Raw genomic sequence first — 23,640 nt, forward strand, 5'->3', positions numbered from 1 at the left:
TTTCATCTGTGTTTTTGGAATGATGTGAAATCGTTTTTGTACAGAGCATGGGTGATAAAGGAAGCAAACTACAGAGCACATATGTGGGGAAACCAATGATGTCGGAGCAAATAGCCTAACATCCTCAAGAATAAGTCGTACAGACCAAACCATTCTAATCAATGTCTTCAATCGAGATGTTGCTACACATATATACAACGCATAGGATTCTTAGTACAATTCAGTTGGCAAAGTTGGACATCGACGAGTTTTTCCTAATGGTATACAGGTACCATTAATGGTCCTAGTTGCTGACTTGCGATTAGTTATCCTAAGCCGTTGTATTGCGTTGCAATCGCAATTTAATACTGTGATTAGAAACATACTACGGGTTTTTTCATTTTAGTATGGGGGACACTGTGATCATAAAAAAAACAATTGATGAGGGGATGAAGGATTCAAGTATGTCACTGAGGACGCTAGTGGCAGACAGCCATTCTAATCCACGAGCCAACGGTGTGTCGAAACGTGTGGCTATACAGAGACAGTCATATGGTAATAGAGTATGCCTATGCCAAGTATAGCAAATGATTTAGTTCTTTTCATAGTCCATCTGAGCAGATAAAAAGCTCGTATGCCATGCCTCTGCTCGTCCCTCACCAATCCCAAAAGACCAAAATATTATTTTAAGAAAGGAAAAAGAAGTCCTTGTTTAATCTCCTGTGGATTGGCCTACACCTCAGTAGGCATGTTCAATTGCAGAAACCAGTCTAATCGACACCACAATTGACCCTACAAAAGGAAACGAGGGAATATGAATTAAGGTTACATCAATGTCAAATCTTCACTATTAATCATCTTTTCCGAGTGTTGATCAACAAACAGGATGGGTTCTTTGAATCTGGGATGATTGATACCAAGAAACGAGTGGTAGTTGGGGGAAGATTCGAGCATCGATTGTATCGTGCCTAACCTATATTCACAGCGAGATTTAGCATTTCTTTTTCTGGTTCCGTCAGCCAAGATTATGAAAGAAACCAATCTAACTAATAGTCTGACAGCTAAAGAACTGTTTCATGTATATCTCAAACCCAGCTTACAGGTCTTAGTAACCGGGACGCTACATGAAAATGCAGCATTTCTATTGACGCCTTGTCATATATGCTTGTTATACTTCTGGGAATGATCTCCGAAAATTATCAAGCTTCTGTCAGACATGACCTACAGAAGCTGCCTATTCTTCATCAACCAAAGTTTTCAGACAGACTTCTCCACTTACTAAGGCTATTAACGAATTTACACCCTCCAAACATAGACCCTCGCATGGAATAACAGTACAAAGATAATATTTTTGACAGACTCACGTAAACTATCAAAACGAAATTCAAGATCTAATGACCAGATCTATTTAGATAGATAGTCTCCAGTAGCCATAATTATCTTGCCTTATACCACCGGTTAAGATCACTATAAATACCCTTAATCAAGACTGGTCAAGGTATTAAACCTTTTACTATCGACACTCAGTCTTCATGTTTTTCCTTGCGATAAACTCTTCTTCACAGGAAAAACACCAATCAATAACTATTTTTTCATTGACCGTGACTCTCCATCTAAATTGAAAAGGGTAAATTATCAAGATGAGATTAATTTGTTCTCGTCAACAAAGCTAATCTGTTGCTAGATAGTTATATGCACAATTAAGTACTTTAGGGCATGACTTTATATGAGTTTTGGATCAACGCTGTATCTCTTGTGTTGGTCGATTGAATGATTATGCAGGACTAGAAGTAAAGGCGCGCGTGCGGGGACTTTAGCACATTAAACGAACCAGGCAAGAGGGACAGACAATCTTAATACATCTTTGCCTACAGTTGAGACAATGACCCTAATCTCCCGTTTTTCTCGGGCACTTTTCTTTTATCTTTTCTCTCCTTTTTCGATGTTTCATCGTCACATGAAAACTGTGCCTGACAAGAGAGTTTTCACGAGTTTACGGCCTTTTCTTTCTAGCACTGTACGTAACTAGTAAAAGAAATTGCACGGCCAAAGCAATTTTATTTTTTACTGACGTTATTTACCTGGATCTTTGAGTAAGAAATTGTTACCAACAGCCCCAAAATTCTGCACAACAATCATGCTTTTCACTTTCCTGGTATAATCCACTTACTCATCAACTCAAATGGTCTAATACCCTCTGAAAACTTGATGAACTAAAGGTGGATGTACGAATCTCTAACCAGTCGTCCCAGCTATAAATACAGGGCAAAACTAGTTTGAACATCTCATACATAATCATAGTCTATTCTTCTTCGTTACAATGGCGGAGAGCTCCATCTCGACCAAGCTGTATTCGGCCGATATGGCACCAGATAAACAATTGTACCCGAAGCCCTCTTTACCATTGAAGTTATTCGGTTTCTCACTAACTGATTGGCAAGGCGAAGTGATAGAGAAAGCTGAGGATTTTGGAGAACGCAGGAAGTTCGAGTGTCCGTTTTGCCACCGAGCATTTGCCAACTCTCAAGCACTAGGAGGACATCAAAATGCACATAAGAGAGAGCGTCAAAGAGCCGGGCGAGCCCAATTTCATAGCCGTCAGCGGGTCACAGCATCTGCGCCTGTTTTAAGCTCACATTCTGTACGGTCGATGCACGCCGCGTATAGTAGAGGGCTCACTAGGAAAGGCGCTGCTAAATTTGCGCCGCAACCATGTTATTGTCCATGTCCATCACGGCCACTGTTTCTGCCCTCGACTCCTACTCGGTACAGTCCTCAATTTTACGTAGCACAGCCGGTGCATTTTGGCACAGCAGTCCCGGCTTTTAATGAATTTTCTGGTAAATTGCCAGAGGCGAACATAGGCCTCGATCTTCATCTTAAGCTTTCTCCTTCAGGTTGTTAGATCATATAATATATATGTATATCATGGAGCTTAACTTATGCCCTTACTGCTTTTGCATTTTCCTCTCTTTGGTTAAATTTGCAGTGAAACCTGTTATCTTTCATGGTGTTTTAAGAGTTTGATCTTCCTGGCAAGTCTAGTGTTCAAAGTGTCGAAATGATTTTTTCATATTTAAAAAAACACACTTTTTTATTTTTTGATTAATTTTTAATTAAAAAATTTAAACTAAAAAAATTAAAATATTCAAAAGAGTTTTTTCTTGTGTACTCTTCTCACGAGACTAATAAAGTTTGTGTTCTAGGTTAATTATATGTTGTGTTCGGCTCTAAAGTAAAAGGTTCTCAAATTGTCCTTGTTGGTGTCCTCTTAGGTTGTCAGACCCTCAATTATGGCCCATCACGGGCTTTCGGATATAGTTCAATTCGATGGAACACACCTCCTTATGTTTATACGGAGGTGAATATCATCACGATAACCATAAGGCGTGAGCTCCAAGAGTGGTCAACTATCCCATACGGAGGTGAAAACCACACGAGAGAGTAGTTTCTCACTCCTACTTAAATCGGACAGAGCGGGGTTTTAGCTCATATTATGATAATACAAGTGCACAGTGTGTGAGGAAAAGCGAAAAACACACAATCACACAACATATAAACTCATTCCTCAAATCCAAAACAAACAATTAATCTGAAAACATTCGCAAACAAGTCAGTACAACTATTTAGTGGTTAATCAAAATACAAACAAAAATTTATTTAAAACCAAATAAGGGATCAAAAATAAAATTAGAACGAACTTGTAATTTTCATTTGCAAAGACAATTAATTAATCGACTATCGGCATGACTCTCTAGAAAAAAGTCTCTATCAGAGTCTCCAAGTTGTCGAAAAGATTTTTTCAGATTTAAAAAAAAACATTTTTTATCTTTTGATTAATTTTTAATTAAAAAGATAATGTGATTTTAAAGAATCTATGCTTCGAAAAATTTGTGATTCTTTTTTTTTTAAATAAAACAAAATATATTTCGAGGAATCGCCACCAATCTTTTATTAGGATGTGATTGGGCACCCAAAAACATGTTTGTCATTTTAATAAAAATATTAATTTTAATTAAAACAAAAAATTTACGGTATGCGTACCAGAAATTTGAGTTCGGGAGTCGGTTACGCATGGGAAAGGATTAGCACCCCCCCCACAACGCCCTAAATCGGTACCTAGTCGATTAATTAATTGTCTTTGCAATGAAATTTACAAGTTCAAATTTAATTTAATTTAAGATCCCTTAAAACAACATTCGTGATTGTTAGAACGAAACTAAGTAATATTTAATTATTTCCTATCGAGAAGAAACGAAATCTCGTACCTTGAGACAATCAATTCTTACTCCAATCGAAATAAAGAAACATTACGGTTTCATTGCAATGTTCAAATGCATGAAAATAAACAAATTTAATTAAAACTTACCAATCCTTTTAGAAAGAAGAAGAATATTCGATTATTTAAAGACGTCGAGATCGAACCTTAGATAAGTTCTAACGATCTTTTCTCGAAGAATTTGAATAGAAGCACATTTTTTCTCTCGTTCCCAAATTTTAGGTGCAGTCAAATTTTAAGGTTTCATTTATCGGGATACATTTTCATTTTAAAATTGTTGGAAATAGTCTTCTCATAAGTTAAGACAACCACCTCATGTCAATTTTAAAACGAAAGGTATTACCCTTAGTCAAATTATTTGGATCGAGTCGAGCTATGCTTGTGAGGATATCATACATCTCATGTAAAAATGATGTCATGTGATTCTTAAATTAATCATCCGCATACTCATACATATGTAAACATATCAACATACAAAACAAAATTATACAACTAATTAAATAAGGCAATTACCTAACTAGGGATTAAATTAAATTGAATAGAAACTGAATAACTAAATTAAAATGAATTAGAAACAAATTAATGACTAAAATGCATAAATGTGCTAAAGTTAGGAGGATCGAAGCATAAAATTTTCAAGTATTTAATTCAATGAATGTTAGTAAAAAGAAAAGGGAAATTTACTCATTCAGCACCTGGAATTCGAAACTAAGAACAAAGAGACTATGATTGGTGGCTACTTTGCAAAAACACGAAAACACTAAAGGGAGTAAAACACAATTTCCTATTTTATGATCATCATAATTACCAAGAAAGTAAAAAACTGAAAAATAACACAAATAGGTATTGCAATCTAAGAGAAGTTCAAAATTAAAACCAACCAGTGACTGTAATGTAAATAAACACTAAACCTAGGGGGACTAAAATATAGTTTTACCCTAAACTTTCGATGGTTAGAAATAAATACACGGAAAGAGTTCAAGGATCTAAACGAAATTATCCCTAAATCTCTAAGCAGATTAAAGAACAAATAATAAAGTGAAAAATCATGCAATTAGGACACAATAATTCGAAATAAAACAAACAAGCATAAGACTAGGGACCATTTTGTAAAAACACGACAGCTTTGGGAGGGTTTGAGAGAAAATAACCCTAAAAAATACGCTATTTAAGATACCTTTTTTTTTAGCCATTTCTAACCTTAGCCGGAAAAAAAAAACATAACTCCCTCTTCTTAGGGATGGCAAAAAAAACTGAACCCGCCGGGGAAAACCGAAAATCAAATTAAACGGGTCGGGTTCGGGAATGATAAACGAGGACGGGGATGGAGAAAAATCGTTTATGCTAAACGGGGACGGGTTTGGTAATCCCTGCCTCGATTACCCGAATACCCGGCCCGATAAATATTAAAAATAATTATTATATATATATATAATATTAATAAATTAAAATTAAATTAAAAAATATATATATATAATATTTATATATTTAATTTAAATATATATACCTGGCCCGATACCCGTTTAAATACTCGTTTAAGCTAAAAGAGGATACCTGTTTCCCCGCGGTTTTCCCTGATTACCCTATGGGGATCCCCGTTTAAATCCCTGCGATTTTTTAAGCGGGACGAATACGGATTTTTTAAACGGGGACGGCAGACCAATACCCGGCCCGAACCTGGCTCGTTGCCATCCCTACCTCTGATGAAGCCCTTAAGTTATTCTAAGCAAATGGAAACCTTCGAACCCCAAATCTAAATCAAATACTTCCTATTTTCTTCCTCGACAGTAACCCTTAAGAGAGCATTACCACCACCTTTGGCCATAAATCAGCCAACCTATGCTCCGACCACCACTAGCGGTGGTCGGGTTAGACAAACCCTAGACATAGACCTAAAAATCGACCTTTCTTTAACCCAAAACTCCCAAAATCGACACATACAAGCTTAGACTCGGCCTTTCATCTTCTACCTTCGACTGCCGAGAGCTTCAACCCTTTGCTACCCTGATGACCTACGACCGACGAGACCCCAACCAAAATCCTGGTAACGAGGTCTAAACTCCTCCGTCTCTTCATATTTTTGTTTGTTTCGGACATATTTGGTTTACTAAGACTAACCTCGGCCCCTTATCTCCGGTGATAGAACCCCTAACGGCTATGAGATGGAGCCGAGGAGACTCTATCGTCGTTCGCACAAGTCATGTAACTCGACCGTCTCTCTCTATTTTCTGTTTATTTTTAAACAAACATACACACCACACACTGGAAATCGAAAAGGAGATGAGGAATACCTCAAAAAATTATATTGCTTTCGAAGAAAATGGGGAAGAACCCTATTACATTGCTTTCCAAAAATTAAGATGGTCCCCGTTACAATTGTTTCTCTGGTTTTTTTTCTTCTCTGGTTGCCCTTTTCCTGAAAAAAATGGCTTCTTTTTTTTTCCCTTTTTTTCATCCCCTTACAATCGGTTTCTCCCCGGGTTTTATCACCCGAATTACAACAAATAAAAAAGGATAAAATCTCCAAAAATATTGCTAATTTTTGTCTCTTATCTTGTATTGCATATGATTTCTGAGGAGAGCTCAATTGGCGCTGCTCTGTCAAAATGGGTTTAGCTCTCTGTTGTAGGGGTGTAAACGAGTCGAGTCGAGCTCGAGTATTGCTGAGCTCGACTCGACTGGAAAACTCGCGAGCTTTAAATTTTCAAGCTCGACTCGAACTCAAAATCCTGAACTGAAGCTAATGAGCAACTCGAAATGAAAAAAAAAATTCTTAAACTTAACTCGATTGAAGCCTCAAACTCAAACTCGAACATGAACCTTAAATACATGAAATCTTACTGTATTTTTTTTAAATCAATACATAAATATTAATATTATTATTATTTTATTTTTTTAAAATAAAATCTTAATATATTATATTTTCGAGCTGCTCACAAGCTTTTCGAGTCGAATATCGAGTAGCTTGTTTCAGCTCGTTAAGAACTCGAGTCGAGCTCGAGCTCGACTCGAGTCCATTCGATCCGAGTATTTATCGAACCTTAATCGAGTCGATCTCGAATAGCTCGCGATCTGTCTCGTCTCATTTACAGCCTTACTCTGTTGTACTCTGCCATCGTAGAGGGGACCACGAGGCTTAAAACGATTACTAGTGTGGAGGTACTGGCACAGAGGTACTAGGGACCATTGATGGTTATCGTGTAGTTAGGGTTTCTGTAACCCTTAATAATTGGCCTTTTTCTTTGGGCCACCGTCACTGGGCTGCTGGCAATTGGGCCTGCAATTGGTTTGGGCCTGCTTTAGGACCCATTTTTGGGATGTTTGTAATTATTTTAGGCTCCATGTAGTCAACTTTTGTAACTTGAGCCTGTAAAATGATGAATCATATAAGCATATAAATAATAATATATGATAAATATATATATATATATATATATATATATATATATATATAAACTCACACAACTAATAATATACCTAACTAATGATAATATATATAGAGAGAGATAGAAACATGCACAACTTGGTAATAATAACTAATAATTAATCCTTATATAACTAGTAATAAATAATATATATATATATATACCCCAATAAAAACTCAAATTAAATCCCCGGAAAAAGTGAGCATCTCCACAAAGTTCATGGTTTTTATTGTTTGGTTAGAATTAAATTAAACTAAACTAAAATTTAGTTTGATTAAAGGGATGTTCACCAAATTATTTATTCGATAAATGATTAATTTTTTAAAAAAAGTTTAATTATTTGGTCGACTATTTCAATTCAAAATCAATTAATCACATATCCTAGGAGTGGTACCAAACTTTTGACTGTTGAGGATATGTTCAGGATTCATGATCAATTGTCTTACATATCTAAGTTTATTATCGTAAGAGAGCGAATTAGTTAAATTACAAATCTGTATTCAACGCTAATCTATATAAATAAAAGAGTAAACTATATTAAATGTCACTTAATACTAGATTTACTATCGATTTTATCATCAAATTTTAAATTAATTTATTATAGCATTGAATTTTAGTTTAAACTTTTATTAAGTATTGGACAGTTAACTCATTAATAATCATATGATGGAGTAGTTTGGCAATGACATGGAAGTTAAAAATTAATTTTTTTTTAATTTATCTTACTATTTTCTTCATCAAAATTAGAATCTTTCATTTATTTTATTTTATTTTTTGATAAATTCTATTTTATTTACCCAAGAAGCAACATGATTGTTGCTACAAAGAATAATTACAACCCATCACCCTAAGAGAGAAATCTGAACTCCCCAAGCGTTATATAGCATCACATGGATCATTTCTAACAACTCTTCTATACATTTTTACCCTATCCACCTCCCTAATACAATCAACAATATCATCTACACCTCTAACAACTCCCCTAAATCTCCTATAATTCCTCTCCTCCCATATGTAATATATGTAAGAGCACAGAGCAGCCTTGAGAATAAAAACAATCAAGGATCTGCCCTTCAAGACCTTCACCGCTCACTCAATCTCATCCTCCCATTTCCTCACCTCCCGTCTTACCTTGCACAGCCTGAGAATGGCACACCACACTTCCCTCGCAAAAGTGCATTCGAAAAAAATATGGCTTGGTCTCCATCGAGATCCACAGTTCCTGCAACGGTCATTCACAGGGATACCCATCTTTAGAAGCTTGTCAGCAGTAGGAAGCCTATCAAGGAGCGTCATCCAACCAATTAGAGAATGCTTTGGAACATTCAAAGGAAATCACAACAATTTATGCCACCCTACTTTCTCCCTTCTAGCTCTTATCTCACTCCAAACTATTCAGTTTGCATCATCGACCAATTTTCCTCGCAAACAGCCCCTGTGACTCACTCCATAGCTTTCTTTCATTTATTTTTAGTTGTTTTTAGGGACAGTCATTCTCAAACGTCTTTTACGGCCATCCTAGTACAATGAACTCATCTCATTATCCTCTATCACTTTTTTTTGTTTAAAAGTTTTTGAAATCCCCTTAAACTCACAAAACTAAACACAAAAAATCAACCTTTTAAGGGTTTGAGGTTTTTTTCTTTATTTTAGGAGATTTGAATGTTTGTTTGAAAATTTGGGTAGTATGAAGTATTTTTTCCTCAAAAAACAAATAATATATTTCAAATTTAACCTTATTAGATGATAATTGGAGGAGATTTGTATTAGAATGTCGAACATTCAAATGAATTTTAATCGATTGTAAAAAAAAGAATTCATCGATTATAGATAAATTTTGTAGAAAAACAACTCAACGAGATTTTCATCGACTGTGGGTAAATTTGGTGAAAAAAACAACACGATATGAGTTTTCAGTAATAAATCTGCAATTTAGAAACAGCGGGTATTAAAACCTCATCTGCTATTGAAACATGAAAGCATCTATCAAATCAGGCTTCAAATTCAAGTATCAAAATCCAGTCCAGAAAGCATGAAGCAAAGTAGTCAACGGTCCAGAATATGAATTAATTAGGCATATTGTTGATTTGCAAGCCCTAATTTCAACAACTTCAATCGCCTTAAGCTTACAATTACTTACACGTAGATGGTCCTGCTAAGTAAGTTATTGTTGGTTGACAAGCATTGTAATTGTCAAATAATTAATTATTTTTCTCAGATAATTATGTTAAGAACGTAGTATAAAGAAGAAGGGTGTCGGTTCACAGGGATTCAGAAATTTCTAATATCAATAAGAATTGATCTTTAATTAAGAAATTTGTAAAAACAATAAAATTAAAAAGAGGGGATTTAAAATAATCAAGAAAACTAAATAAAATAAAAGTAAAGTAAAGTAAAAAAAACAACAAGAAAAAGAAAGATAAAGTGTAGAAAATTAATTAAGATGAGAAATAGCATCCAGCTTTGCTTTGCCTCAATCCGTCTCGATCACTGAAATACATTTTACTTCGGACACCTACCGGTTACAGTCTACAAGGTCCAGTCCTTGTAACTTGCTCTTCTCTCTGGTGAAATAATTTTCAAAGCCAATTCGTGAAATTTAACCCTTATTTAGATTAATATCAACTATCGATATTAATGCCAATGCTGGTTTAGAAACTGAAAAAGCCCATGCTCTGATTATGGTTTCTCGATCAGAATCGAACCCGATCTTGATTTCCCTTAGCAGACCGCCGCTAAGTTTGTTCTTAGAGAATTGAATTTGCTACAAGTCGACTCTCATGCCCAACTGTAGATCACAACATCGATCAAGCCAATGTGCACTATTTGGATTGAAGATGTTGAGATGCTTGAAGAAAGGTTGATTTCCTCTCCTTTTCTGTCAAAAATCAAGAAAGAATCTGAAGATGTGAAGTGCTTTTGCAATTCTCACTAGATCGGATCGAGTCGTAACTCAACTATTAGCTAAGAAAAAGTTTAGCCAAGCATGGTAGAGATCATGCTTGGAATGTAGAAAGAAAAAAGATGAAGAAGAAAAATATTTTTATTAAACTGAAAACCTAAAACAAAGAAAAGCCAGAATCAGCTCTATACTGAATTCTAAACTTGTATATCTGTCAAGCTTCACCCTGATGGTTATTTATAGCTTTTAGATAACCTAATGAAATAAATACAAACTCTCAAGAAAATTAAAAGTCTTAAACTCTAATAAATAGTAAATTAAAATTCCTAATTAAAATCCTAATTGAAATTCTAAGCAAACAAAAATCCTAATTAAATAAATAATAAAATCTAAGATGTTTGAATTTACTTATAACTTTTAATTCCTAAAGAATGGTGGTTCACCTTGTTTTCCTCCTTTGATTTTTCTACTTGGATTATTTAATTAGAGTTTGTGTTTGGATCGATCTTTGAATCTGAGTTGGCGATGACTTCTCCCAAAAAATAGGAAAATCTATTTAATTTGCCTTTTAATTGTTATTTCCTGGAAAATAGAGTCTTGCACATATTCGAACAAAAATAGCCCAAATTAGCACTATAAAAGGAGGTAACACAGATTAATTGATAACAAAATATTAACCAAATAAAACACTCATCAAATTCCCCCTCACTTATTCAATGTTTGTCCTCAAGCATGCCTTAATCAATTATTAAAATCTCAAATCATCAATCTTTCATCTCATAGTGTATCAAATAATACGAAACGAGCCAATGATCACATCAATTATCGAAAACAAGGTGATAATCAAGCAAATAGGCACAATTAGTAACTAGTTTAAATAAAGCCAAGAGATACCAATTATCCATTAATTTCAATGTAACAAGACTCAATACCTCACAAGGATTCACTCAATATCACTCAAAGTGTTTAGGGTAAAAGAAATTGCTCAAAGCTAGGATTAATAAAGACATTATCATAGGCTTGTAAGAAAATCAAGTCTCCACCACTCATTTGAACAAGATGCATTTAATCAAAGGGTTTTTAATAAGGTTGTAACGGGACTTAGTTTGGGGTAGGATAAAGCCGAAAAAGTTGGGTTCCAAAGCGAAGACAAGAGATGTAAATATGAGTTCAAGGCATGAATTCAAAAAAGTAAACACATTCGAAGAAGCGTAATCAAACAAACAATTTTTTCCTTTTTCTTCCCCTTTCTTGTTTCTATTTTCCTTACTGTTTTTCAATTATTTTTTGTGTTTTGTTTGAACGCTTTGTTCGATCCAATTTTTTTTGAATGTGTAATACAAATCCCGGTTTAGTAGTTCGGGTCAACCCTAGACCAATATTTAGAGACCAAAAGACTTATTAGAATAGTTGGACCTAGTGATGATGGATTTGGGCTTGAGTTGGGCCAAGTGTTGGAGTTCTAGGGTGAGTTTTTTAAGAAAAAAAAACTCAAAGGGAAGTTTACCCATAGCTTGAATTAAAATATGAAAACCCCTTCATTTTTATATGATTTCACGTAAAACTACTCCCCTATTAGCTCACCAAACACTCATCTCTTCATCTCATCTTTCTTCTCTTCTCCTTCTTCCTACAAGTGAGAACTCCAAAGATTTCAAGCATTGTTGAGGTTAGATAAGGTAAGTTTGGTAATCCTCAATCAAAGAGCTTTCATTTAAGTCTCATTTCTCAAGTTTTATCCTTAGTTTCTAAAAATGGGTTTTAGGGAGGTTTAAAAGAATCTATGGATTCTAGCTTGTTTTGGTGGAATCAAGTTATAGAAAATGTTTTTAACCTTATTCCAACCTCTTAGTTAATATAGTAATTCTTTTTTCCCTTTGATTAATAAAAAAGTGGGAGAATGCTCAAGAGCAATGGGAAAAGAGGAAGTTTCCTCTTGAGTGTTTTAAAGACGTTTCTAGCAGCTAAAATTCAATGTAACATATTCACAACTTCTTCATATCACTTGTGAGTCCTTATAGATGCGTTTTACCATAAAGTTGAGTTATAGAGCATTCATGATATATTATATGTTTTTAGATTTTTAGCTTGTTTAAAACCTTTTTTATGACCCCAAATATCAAATAAAACATTTAAGTACTAATTGGGGACCTCATTGGGACTTTTTGGGTGGCTAGATAGGTGTTTTTGTGCCAAAACATGGCACTTTATAGCGATGGTATCGATATTGTAAGAACAATATCAATATTGTTCATATTTCAGGCAAAAATGAGATAACTTTAAAGGTTTAGTATCGATACCAGAACAGGATTATCGATACTCCCCATAGGGGTATCGATACTGGGGTATTTTTCAAAACATCAAACTAAAATTTGGTACCCAAATAGCCTACATCACTCTCGGGGTATCGACACCAACAGCTGGGTATCGATACCAAAGGTTTAGTATCGATATTGAAGGCTCAATATCGATACCCACGAACATTTTTGGATATTTAATCCAAATATTAATGGATCAGATTTAAGGAACCCGTATACTCTGAATAACAGCAAATAAGACTCCAAGTGATAACAGTACTTTATATCAAATAATAGAAACATTAATTGTTATGACGAAATAAAATTAGCCTTGTTTGCATACTCGAGAAAACGATAAGGACACCTAGGTTACTTTAGAAACTATAGAAGTATCGAGCAATAGAATCAGTTTGGATTTCCTTAGGTAGTACGCGAGGCACTTTAAACTGAAAAACTAAGCCCGAGACCTGACACTCGCGAGGGGTGGGTTAGTTGAGGGTGTTGTGTCTGATGTAGAGATTTCGGGCCTCATCCTTGGTGGAATAGAGGGGTGTGTAAGCTCTGAGATGCAGAACCCTTAGCTGCACCATGATGTCTACTATAGAGTAGAGAGTGCAGTATACGAGTATACTCACTATTGCATTTATTCCAGTTAACTTAAGTATTTAGTGAACATTTTTAGTATGGCTTAGTTGTTGGTGTGGCACTAGGCTAGTTAGCTCAACGTTTGGAATTTGTTTCCTCACGCAGGTTAATCGAGGAGCCTTTTTGAAGCAACAATGATCCAGAAAGAGTTATGGAAGAGTACATCTCAAGATTATCTCTTTAGAGTGCATGTATATTTGTATACCGCTATTTTTGTGTCTTCGAGTCGCAACATTATTCAAATCATTGGTTTGTATATTTTGATATATTTTAATTTGAGAGCTCCCCTATGTAAAACCTTATTATAATTATGGATGAATGAATTTCTTATTTAAAATGATTTTAAAGTGGTCGATTTATAACAGAGTTAAAAAAATGGTTAGCAACTCCAGTGGTTCTATGTGACATCTTAATCGGTCGACTGTGTGTCGTATTGGTTTAGGGTGTTACAGAATGCTTCCTCTTTCTTCTCTTGATTTTTCATTCATGTAACAAATATATCTCATCTCTCGACAAGGGTAACAAAAAAGGGTGAAAATAAAATTGAAAGGGTTTGGGTTTTATAATGTGGTAAAAACAAAGTAAAAGGTAAAAGCTCAAAGTTGGTTCACTAGTGGATATAAAATGGGTAGGCAATTTAGGTAAAGAAGTAGGTTACTCCTAAGTGCCCTAATCATTTTAAAACATCAAATTTTAACATGTGGTCTCGGTATGCATTTAATCACAAGTTCTAGAATGTCAAAATTAATTCGGCACACTCAGTCAAACAAATGAAATGAAAAAGTATGCTCGTTTAGGCTCAAATCTCACATGAGGGTGTATTGAATCAAGAAACATAAAAACTAACAGATTCATGGAACATCAAGCAAAAATTTTTAAAGAAAAATACTAATTATGTCGTTTTTGCCATCAAACACCCTAAATCTAATAAAAGTGTGATCGTAAACTTATAAGGTAACCAATGAAACAAAGAAAGATTCAAGATTAATAACAAGAGATTTGAATAAATCAATCAAGGCAACTCAATTTCAAGCATATAAACAAGCGAGCGATAATTCGATGCAAGTGTTTTCTAAGTTCTCTATCCCTCTCACTTAAAGCATATAGTCCCAATATGCAAAATTAAAGCATATGAGAAGGAATAGAGATACTCCTTGTGTTTAGTGATGGTGTCGACCGCGATCTCGGCTAAAGGTAGTTGGGCGAATGTGAGATAAAATCTCAGCAAGAGTGGACTAGACGGAGTTGAGATGATCGTGCATCTCATTAAGTTGATATTGCATGTTTGGCCATGGATCATCCACCGACGCCGATAGTGTTGCATGTTTTCGAAGAAAGACACGCTCATGAGATATGATAAAAAAATCGTTGGGTTTGCTTCAAATTTATCTTAATCAAAGTATTTGGGTACCTAAAAAATTCAAGCAAAAATAAACGAGTATGCAATAAACTGAATAAAATTGAAAATAAATGTAAATCATACAAACAAAAATAAAATTAAATAGAATGGGTTGGCTCCCATTAGAGTGCTTTTGTTTAATGTCGCTGGCTTGATGACTTGGTTCTTATTATAGGTTCCGAGAGATATGCTTCCTTCACTTCATATGTTTTTTCCATCGAATAAATTTCTTTCGAGAAATACTACAATCATAAAGTTTCTTCATTTTTCTCTTGTAGATTTGCACATTCTTATAAGCTTTTCTTAAAATCTTTTTTTAGCTTTGGAAGTTTATCTAAAATAGATAAATTATTTCCTTCACCTAAAAATGTGTTCTTCAAATGTTCTGGAAGCGATTTTAATTCCAGCTTTAATACATATAAAATATATAGAAAAAATTTAGATTGAGAATGCATCAAATTTAAATTCTTACCTGATGACTGTGAGTCCACGTTAGAAGCGATATCAATTTCAACCTTCGAATTCTTGTACAGCTCATCAAAAAACTTATGATCAACATGTCCATTCAAAAAAGGTTTAATTATATCGACAAAGCTAACGTTAGCCACAGAGTCATGATGTTTTATCGCCTTCTAAACGTCAAATTTCACCACTTATACGTCAAACTCCATGGTGAGAGTTCCTCTTCTAACGTCAATTTTAGTTTTAGTTGTGCTTAAGAATGGACGACCAAGAAGGATTTTGGAGGAAGAATTGGTTCCGTCATTTTCCATGTCGATGACAGAGAAATTGTCCGGAAAAATTAACTCATTTACTTTAACAAGAATGTTTTCAAGAAGTTATTCGGGATAAAAGATAAATCTATCAGAAAGTTGAATTTTTATCCTAGTTTCCTTCAAAGACTTAGCAGAAAGTAAGTTATAAACAGAAAGATGCATAACATTAATTAAGCCCCAAGGTCACACATAGCACAATTAATTCCTACATTGTCGATTTTCCAGGGTATAGCAAACATACCTTGGTCCTTTAATTTAGGTGGAAGTCTACGTTAGAAAACAACTGAGTCATTCTCTACTAAATTTTCCTTTTCATTGCAGGTAAGTCTCCTTTTGTTCATGCAAATATCTTTAAAAAAATCTGGCATATTTTGGTTCTTTTTGGATTACATCTAGATGTGGTGTATTAATTTCTACCTTTCGAAAAACATCAAGAATATTCTTTTCCTCATCTTGTTTTTCGTGATTTACTAACCTCGAGGGAAAAGGATGTTGCGTGGCATAGGGAGATAGCATGGGAAAAAGTTGTGAGTCATATTTCTTTTTCCTTCGGGATTTCACGTCAATTTTTTCATTTTTTCTAGGATCTTGATTCTTCTTTTTCTTTATTTGATTCTGTGGTAACTTCTTTAGGGATTGGTGTGATAATAGTGCCACTTCGAATGGTGATGGCACTAACATTTTTTCATGGGTTCGTCTTAGTTTGAAATGGTAGTTTTCCTGTGATTCCATTCATCCCACGGTCTGAGCCAACTGACTCAATGGTTTTTCAAGCTCTTAAAATTGAGTTTCAGTTCTATTATGAAATTATTCTTTAGATATCGCCAAACGTTTGATGATGGAGTCCAATGATGATTATGGCGGTTGGCACTGTTGGGGTGGAGGTAGCCTCGATTGATATGCTTGGTTTGGCCTCGGGTTTTGCCCATAGTTGAAATTTAGATGGCCTCTCCATCCCGGATTATATATATTTTGTGTTAGAGTTATATTGTCTCTGGAGAGGTCCTGAAAAGTTTTCAACTGCATTAACTTGTACGGCATTGTTATCTTGTAACATCAGACAACAATCCATGAGATGGTCCGACATTGTGCATATACCTGTTTTGCCTGCAACAAGAGATTGAACAATATCATCTAATTTATTAATTTTATTCTCCAAATAAGTTGTACTTATCTCATGAACTCGTCGAGTGGGTTCACTCGTAAAGCCAAATTGTTAATAGTTAGCAGCCATAGTTGAAATCAGATTTCTGGTTGCATGTGGAGTCATATTAATGAGTGTTCCTCTCCTAGCTGCGTCAAACATCTTCAACTCCAAAGGAAGTAATCCATCATAAAAGTATTGAAAAAAGTGTTTATTCTAACAGTCTATATTGTAGGCAACTACCGCAGAGTTTCTTGAACTGTTCCCAGTAGTCATATAATGATTCTCCATTTATTTGTTGTACTCCTAAGATTTTCCTACTTAATTCACTCACTTTTGTTGCAGGAAAAAATATGTCAAGAAAAAGACAATTCATATCAGCTCATATATTAACAAAATTAGGAGGTAAAATGAATAATCAATCCTTAGCCGAGTCGGCTAAAGAAAAATGAAAAATGCAGAGTTTAATTTGATCATCAGATACTCCCTATGGTTTCATGCTAGAGCAAACCAGATGAAACTCAGTAAGATGCTCGTGAGAACTTTTGTTAGGCAGTTAATGGTAAGTAGGTAAAAAAAAAATGGATTAAACCCATTTTCAGCTCAAACGGTGTTTCTCCATGAGGGAATGCGATGCATAACAGTTGTTGTTCGACAGATGTTGCAGCTAATTCTCATATTGTTTGTTGATCCATTGGAATTGATTCTCAAAGTCTTCTTCGGCGTCAGAGAAGGTTTCAGCATCCAAAGGTATCTCCGGATTAAGTCATGGATTGGATTTGGATTGTTGTGATTGTTGTTGTTGTTACCACCTTTCTTGTAGTGTTCATGAACGTATTATTCGAGATAGTGCTTCAATCTCAGGTACCTAATATGCTAGTTCACCTGGATTTTCCCTAGTTATAAATGAAAAATAAATTTTAATCAAGAATTTTTTCGGGATCTCCGGTAACGGCGTCAATTTGACAAGCATCATAATTATGAAATAATTAATCCTTTTTCTCGGATAATTATGCTAAGAACGTAGTATAAGGAAGAAGGATATCGGTCCACAGGGATTCAGAAATTTCTATTATCAATCTGAATTGATCTTTAACCAAGAAATCTGTAAAATAATAAAATAAAAAAATAGAGGGTTTAAAATAATCAAATAAACTAAATAAAATTAAAGTAAAGTAAAGTAAAAGCAATAAGAATAAGAAATATAAAGTGTAGAAAATTAATTAAGATGAGAAATAACCTTAAGCTTCACTTTGCCTCAATTATTCTCAATCACTGAAATAGATTTTACTTCAGATACTTGTCGGTTACATTCTACAAGGCCCAACCCTTGTAACTTGCTCTTCTCTCTGGTGAACTAATTTCCAAAGTCAATCCTTGAAATTTATACCTTGTTTGGATTAATATCGACTATCAATATTAACGCCAATATTGATTTAGGAACTGGAAAAACCCGCACTTGGATAATGGTATCTCGATCAAAAATCGAACCCGATCTTGATTTCCCTTAGTGAATCATCGTTAAGTTTGTTCTTAGGGAATTAAATTTGCTATAAGCCAACTCTCATCCTCAACTATAGATCAAAACATCGATCAAGCCAATGTGCACTCTTTGGATTGAAGATATTGAGATGCTTGAAGAAAAGACGATTGTCTCTTCTTGTCTGTCGAAAATCAGGAAAGAATCTATAGATGTGTGAAAAGCTTTTGCAATTCTCATGAGATCAGATCGAGTCGTAACTCAACTATCGGCTAAGAAAAAGTTTAGCCAAGCATGGTAGAGATCATGCTTGGTGTGTAGAAAGAAAGAATATGAAGAAGAAAATTATTTTTATTAAACTGAAAACCTAAAACAAAGAAAAGCCAGAATCAGTTCTATATTGAATTCTAAACTTGTACATCTGTCAAGCTTCACCCTGACGGGTATTTATAGCTTTGAGATAACCTAATGAAAATAAAATACTAACTCTCAAGAAAATTAAAACTCTTAAATTCCTAATAAATAGTAAATTAAAAATCCTAATAATAAATAATTAAAATCCTAATTGAAATTCTAAGCAAACAAAAATCCTAATTAAATAAATAATAAAATCTAATATGTTTGAATTAAATTACAACTTTTAATTCCTAAGAATTATGGTTCGCCTTGATTTCCTCTTTTAATCATGTTACTTAGATTATTTAATCAGAGTTTGCGCCTAGATCGATCTTTGAATATGAGTTGGCAACGACTTCTCCCCAAAAAAATGAAAATCTATTTAATTTGCCTTTTAGTTATTATTTTCTAGAAAATCGAGTCTTGCACATATTAGAGTAAAAAAAACTCAAATTAACACTATAAAAAAAGCTAACACTGAGAAAACACTTAGGTGGCGTTTGGTTCGCATGAATCCCTTGGAATTAGGGAAGATTGAAATCCAATTTTACTACTTTCCCATGTTTGGTTCAAGTTTTCCAAGGGAATTGGAATCTTTCATGGCTTCAACTTTCCATCAAATGAGGGAAAGTGAATTTCATCAATTCTATGATGGAATTCAATTCCCTTGTTGGAGGGAATTGAAATTTGATCATACTACCCTCATCAATCTTTTGGTAACTTATTCATATATTGAATAAAAATATTTTTTTTTATTTTGGGTCGGGTCGGGTCGAGTTCGAGTTTAGGGTGAAAAATACCTGACCCGAAAATATATATAATTTTACCTTATATATTTAGGAATAATTACAATAATGCCCCTCTATATATAATTTTTTTTAATTAAGTCATTGTTTTTATTGAATAAAAATAATTTTTTTTATTATTTCGGGTCGGGTCGGGTCGGATTTCTAATTCATAAATTCGGATCGGGTCGGGTGAAACTTTATTTTGGTCGGTTCGAGTCGGGTTTTTTTAAGTGTGATATTCGGGTCGGGTCGGGTTCGGGTTTAGGGTGGAAAATACCCGACCCAAAAAATATATAAGTTTACCTTATATATTTAGGAATAATTACAATAATACCTCTCTCTCTATATATTTTTTTCAATTAAGTCACTGTTTTTATTGAATAAAAATAATTTTTTTATTATTTCGGGTCGGTTCGGGTTTCTAATTCATATATTTGGGTCGGGTCGGGTCTCGAATGGAGGTTCCCTTGTTCTCGGGTCGGGTCGGTGGATCAAACACCCGACCCAACCCGACCCATGACCATCCCTAATTAGGATGATTTTAACTTATGATGTTTATTAGCATGATTTTTATAATTTATTGAAATGAATAATCAATCAATCAATAAAATTAAATTTTAATTTTAATTTTTTTTAATTTTTATAATATATTACTACATGTAATTTATAAAACAAATTAAAATTAAGCAAAAAAAACAATTTAGGGCAATCCTGTCATTTTACATTCCTGAAATCAAATTCATCTGACATGTCTGCGAACCAAACAGAATATGGAATTGAATTCCAATTCAATTTCCTGCCAACCAAACATAATATGAAATTGGATTCCAATTCCTGACAGATTTCAATTCCTTCACATATTCCAATTCCCTCAGAAGCATTCTAGCGAACTAAACGCCACCTTATAATTGGTGCAAACGAGTTTTATCATCAATTGCAACTAATAATTTATTAATAATATGTTTTTATATTTTTATATAACAATGATGCTTAAATAAAAATAATTTGCTCGGCTGATTCAGCCCTTGATTTGCTCTTCATTGGCCTCTCTATCAGGGGATTCATTGGTCAACTTTTTCACACTACCTGTTTTAATTTGTTTTCTTAATACTTGTCTTTTAGTCCATGAGAATAATTATTTTAATTTGTTTGATATAAACTATTATGAAGTACATTGATTTTTTTTTCTTAAAAATTCTGAAGGACCGTTAAACCAATAAAAAAAAGGAGAGAGACGGGATTAAATTCGAAAACAAAATGGCGACAACTAAATTTGTGCCGCTTACAACGGTGCTCCCACGTGGTTCCACCGCCCACATTTCACATTTCTCTTCAAACCAAACAACTAAAATCCATTTATTTTCATTAATCTCACTCTTTTTACGCGTATCAATCATCAAACGCTCGAATATATAGAGGCAACCATAACATCTCAAAATCAGTCAACTGCTAGGCATTGAACAAAACCTTGATCATTTCACAACCCTACAAAATAACTTTCCCAGTGTTTTCTCGTACCAGCTTTGCTAATTTGCTGCAGATGAAGCAGTCGACAATGACGAAGAAAAACAGCGATGGTGCTGCGCAAAGAGCATGGAGGCTACTGCGTCTGTTATTGTTATGGACGAGAAAAAGTGGGGTTTTCAAGAGACGGCTTGTAATGGAGCTAAGATCGGTGCCGAAGTTCCTCAAAGGTCTCGGACATGCCACGGCGGCTTCCCCTCATCAAATCAATTTCAACGAACGACAGCTCTCCTTCGATGAGACACCCATCTTCCATGTCAAGATGCACCGTCCAGCTTCCATGCGCTTCCTTCTTCCTTGCATTAGCCCCGAGGAAGTGGATTTCGATTACGACTTCGGCATCGATGGAGATGACGGGGTTTACAGGTACGATAGTGGAAGCAAGAGCAACTCAACGGGAGAACAAGGAAGACAGAAAGAGGCAGAGCGTGGAAACGACAAGAGTCCCTGTCCGCCAGAGGAAGAAGGGATTGATTCCAAGGCGGATAAGTTCATAGCACAGTTTTATGAGCAGATGAAGTTGCAGAGACAGATTTCTTATTTGGAATACACTGAAATGCTTAACAGAGGCGCTAGTTAGTTGAATCTTGTAGTTGAGGACGAGCCTGCATTCTTTTCTACGTGCATTATTCTGCATATTCTACAACTTTTCCATTTTTTTTCCTTCGAATTTGCGGCTTTTACAGAGATTCCTTTTTAAGAGATGATCAGACACTGCGGGAGTTTAATTTTTGTCAATTACGAGGATTTAAGTGTGTACGAATTCATCAATAAGACTCACTTTTTATATACTTTAAATATTTTCTTTATAATTTATATAGTTGATAAGATGTTTTTATCCCCCAACAACTTTATAGGTTCCCATTTAATATAAAATTATGTGTCTTTCTCCATATTTATACGTATATTGAATACATTAGAGACAAAATCAATCATGTTTCATCACTAGAAAAAGGGAAGTGGCCCATACTAATATTGCCAACCAAAATATAAATAAATATCCCTTCATGCATGCCTCCACAATGGCCAAAGTAAACTAGAAATGAATAATAACTTGAAACAGTTGATACACAATAAGTTTACATTATACAGTTCGCAACATTTCCAAAGAAAATTATTGGCCGACAGCTGTCGTGTCCCAAACCCTAACTGGCTATAACCCCATGATTTCCATCCAATAATAAAGGGGCTTACACAACACAATACAAGCAGTCGATTATTTGATGTTATTTTACACTTATTGCCACGACTTTATATGTGCTAACAATAGTAGCAATTAGATCCGGCTGACCCGAACCGGAAACAGGTACAAGGTTTAGTCTCTAGAACAGATTCTTTCTCATGGTGAAAGCAAATCCTCTCAGTCAAGCTTGCCAGTTGCTACCTTCTTTATATATTTGATTTTCAACAAGGTGATTACCTCGTAAAACTGATTCGGATGTATCATTATAACTTTGTGAATCAGCTTCCATTCTGATGCCTGTTAAGATATTCTTCCAACATAATACAAGACCTATAATCCCAAAGGCATGTATATCTCATTTTGAATGTTAGAAGACAAATGTCAAATCATTCAAATTCATGAAATATTCCTTATAGAAAGAGTGAATGTTGTTTATGATGAATTAGAAAGGTGCAGAGTAAAGTAGTAAGGGGAATGTTAGTGTATGATGTTAGTATGTGTCATGTATGCATGGATTAGTTATATGTATGATCATGCATGTGCAATGTACGTGAGGTGGTTAGAGTTTTCTTAACAAACTCTCTCTCTCCTCTAACGTCCTAACGTTCTTTCCCTCTCATTTTATATTTCTTAATAATGTTGTATAAATAGCCTGAGGCTATTGCTATAGAATTCAATGTTTTACAAATGAATGAAAGCAATAATTCATGGCTTTTATGTGTGTTGATTCCTGAGCTGTGTTGATACTTTAACATGGTATCAGTCGCCAGGGCTGGTAGCCTTTTCTTTGCTCGGTTCTTGCTGCGTGTGGTTGTCTACAATGGAGATCTCTTCAGTTCAGCACATTCCCAAGCAAGATGTGGTCAAGCTTTCTGAGAGCACTTACCTGCTGTGGAAACATCAGGTATCCCATATCATAGATGGTTATGGCTTACTCCGATTCATATCGGATGAAGGCGGGCATCCTGTGGCGGTTGCAACAGTGGATTCTGGACGAGCTGAGGATAGCTCGGCATTCAATCTCTATCAACAACAGGATAAGTTGTTGGCATCATTACTGCTTACCACTGTCAGTACTGAGGTTTTACCACATCTCACTAGTCTTACTTCTGCTAGTTCCATTTGGACCACTATTTCACGATTATTTGGTGCTCGATCAAGTGCCAAGGTGTCATCACTTATACACAGTCTTCATTCGCAACGAAAAGCTAGCCAAATGGTGAATGAGTTTTTGGCCAAGGTCAAGTCCATTTGTGATATGCTATGTGCTGCAGGCCGTCCGATTACTGAACATGAGCAAGTCAGTGTTATTCTTGATGGTCTGTCCATGGAGTTTGAATCGGTTATTGCAATTGCATCTCGTGATAATATCTCTTTAGATGTGCTTACTGAAATGCTACTTGACTGTGAAGCTCGTCATAAA

At 34.8% G+C, this 23,640-nt stretch overlaps 2 protein-coding genes across 2 annotated transcripts; both read left to right on the plus strand.

The window, feature by feature from the left end:
• Positions 1–2,213: 2,213 nt before the first annotated feature.
• Positions 2,214–2,921, plus strand: LOC120158351 (zinc finger protein 6-like). The gene has a single exon (XM_039169218.1). It carries the CDS (start codon positions 2,300–2,302, stop codon positions 2,882–2,884), a length of 585 nt encoding a protein of 194 aa, XP_039025149.1. The 5' UTR covers positions 2,214–2,299; the 3' UTR covers positions 2,885–2,921.
• An 18,073-nt stretch (positions 2,922–20,994) lies between these two features.
• LOC120158301 lies at positions 20,995–21,617 on the plus strand. Its single transcript, XM_039169179.1, has one exon. The coding sequence runs from the start codon at positions 21,051–21,053 to the stop codon at positions 21,612–21,614; it is 564 nt and encodes a 187-aa protein (XP_039025110.1). The 5' UTR covers positions 20,995–21,050; the 3' UTR covers positions 21,615–21,617.
• Positions 21,618–23,640: the final 2,023 nt, after the last annotated feature.

Source organism: Hibiscus syriacus, unplaced genomic scaffold (genome assembly GCF_006381635.1).
Source record: "Hibiscus syriacus cultivar Baekdansim isolate YM2019G1 unplaced genomic scaffold, ASM638163v2 tig00111311_pilon, whole genome shotgun sequence".
NCBI lineage: Eukaryota > Viridiplantae > Streptophyta > Magnoliopsida > Malvales > Malvaceae > Hibiscus > Hibiscus syriacus.